Below are 2,157 nucleotides of genomic sequence, written 5' to 3'. Positions count from 1 at the left end.
TCCCCCCTTCCCCCCGCCCCCACCCCGCCCCTTGCAGTGATTCTCTGATCATCTCCGTCATGGACATGGTCACCAGCATCATCGCTGGATTCGTCGTCTTCACCACGCTAGGAGGGATGGCCAAAACTGTGGGGACCACCGTGCCCAAAGTGGCCAAGGGAGGTCAGGAAATGTCTCCTTCTCCTCCTCCTCTCCTCCTCTCCTCCTCCTCCTCCTCCTCCTCCTCCTCCTCCTCCTCCTAGGCGTACTACTTTTCAACCTCCTCATTCTCGTCTTCCTTCTCCACCTCTTCCTCTGCCATCTCCTTGTCTTGTTTTTCGTCATCTCCATTCCCCTCCTCCCCTACTGCTACTCCAACTCCTCCTTCTCCTCCACTTCTACCGCATTGTCCTTTTTCTCCTTTTCCTCCTCCATTCCCCTTTTTCTTCTCCTCCTCATTTTTTCTTGTTCTCCTCTTCCTCAAAACAAAATGTATTCTCCTCTTCTTTTTATATTGCCATCTCGTACCATCTCGTGATTTAAGATTTTCAAATAGCCATCAGCTCTGCATGCCTAGGTCCAGAACAATGTTGGATGAAAGGGCCTTTTCCATCTGTGCCCCAAAACTTTGGAACAATTTGGATTTAGCTGTTAAAATGTCTCTTTCAATTGATCAATTTAAATCAAAGTTGAAGACAATGTTTTTCAAGAAAAGTATATTTATAATGCTGGAACTCTATATCTGAAATATCTGCCAGGCTTAAAATTTTTATAAAATATTTATGCATGTCGTAGTGGTACTAAGCTTTAGAGTTGTTGTTGTTGTTGTTGTTTTGTTGTTGTTGTTGTTGTAGTTGTGTGTGTGTGTGTGTGTGTGCGTGCGTGTGTGTGTGTGTGTGTGTGTGTGAGTGTGTGAGTGTGCGTATGTGTGGTGGATGTTTGTGTGTGTGTGTATGTGTGTGTGTGTGTGTGTGTGTGTGTATGTGCTTCTGTGTGTGTACTAAACTAACCGAAAGTATCACCCCCTCCACCCCTCCGTTTCTCCCAGGTTATGGCCTGGCGTTTGTCGTGTACCCCGAGGCTCTGTCCAACCTTCCTCTACCCCAGCTGTGGTCGGCGCTCTTCTTCTTTATGTTATTTACCCTGGGCCTGGACTCGGAGGTGATCACATGCATAGATAGATAGATAGATAGATAGATAGATAGATAGATAGATAGATAGATAGATAGGTGGATGGATGGATGGATGGATGTATGGATAGATAGATAAATAGATAGATAGATAGATCTAGGATGGATGGATGGATGGATGGATGGATGGATGGATGGATGGATGGATGGATGGATGGATGGATGAAGAGAGAGATAGGTAGGTAGGTAGGTAGGTAGGTCGGTAGATTGATAGATAGATAGGCAGATAGGTAGATAGATAGATAGGTAGGTAAATAGATGGATAGATAGATAGATAGATAGATAGATAGATAGATAGATAGATAGATAGATATACAGACAGACAGACAGACAGACAGACAGACAGACAGACAGACAGACAGACAGACATTCACGTAATGTTATTTGTATGTTTCAGTTCGGCCTTATGGAGACGGTGATGACGTGTATACAGACAGACAGACAGACAGACAGACAGACATACATACAGACAGACAGACAGACAGCCAGACAGACATTCACGTAATGTTATTTGTATGTTTCAGTTCGGCCTGATGGAGACTGTGATGACGTGTATACAGGACGAGATCCCCAAGCTGAGGAACCACAAGAGCATCATGTCTATTGTGATGGGGGCCATTCTTTTCTTGTGTGCTCTGCCATGCACGTGTCCTGTGAGTTAATGTTGCTGCTGTTGTTGTTGTTGGTGGTGGTGGTGGTAGAGGTGGTGATGGTGGTGGTGTTGGTGGTGGTGTTGTGGTGTTGTTGTTGGTGGTGGTGGTAGGGGTGGTGGTGGTGGTGTTGTGTTGTTGTTGGTGGTGTTGTTGTTGTTGTTGGTGGTGGTGGTGATTGTAGTTGTTGTTGTGGTGTGGGGGTGTGGTGGTGTTGATGATGGTTGTGGTTGTAGTTGTTGTTGGTGTGGGGTTGTGGTGGTGGTTGTGGTTGTTGTTGTTGGTGGTGGTGGTGGCGATGGTGGTGTGGGGTTGTGGTGTTGGTGTTGGTGGTGGTG

The 2,157-nt window shown here is 46.1% G+C and overlaps 1 protein-coding gene across 1 annotated transcript in view; it reads left to right on the top strand.

The window, feature by feature from the left end:
• LOC101857462 (sodium- and chloride-dependent neutral and basic amino acid transporter B(0+)) overlaps window positions 1–2,157 on the top strand; it is a gene marked incomplete at its 5' end in the record, with an annotated part of 52,044 nt that overhangs the window by 43,041 nt on the left and 6,846 nt on the right. The window contains 3 exon segments of the mRNA XM_005090709.3: window positions 38–162; window positions 1,028–1,140; window positions 1,694–1,822. Of these exon segments, the coding sequence (XP_005090766.2) occupies window positions 38–162; window positions 1,028–1,140; window positions 1,694–1,822 (367 nt within the window).

Source organism: Aplysia californica, unplaced genomic scaffold (assembly GCF_000002075.1).
Source record: "Aplysia californica isolate F4 #8 unplaced genomic scaffold, AplCal3.0 scaffold00020, whole genome shotgun sequence".
NCBI lineage: Eukaryota > Metazoa > Mollusca > Gastropoda > Aplysiida > Aplysiidae > Aplysia > Aplysia californica.
This window is presented reverse-complemented; position numbering and strand designations above follow the sequence as displayed.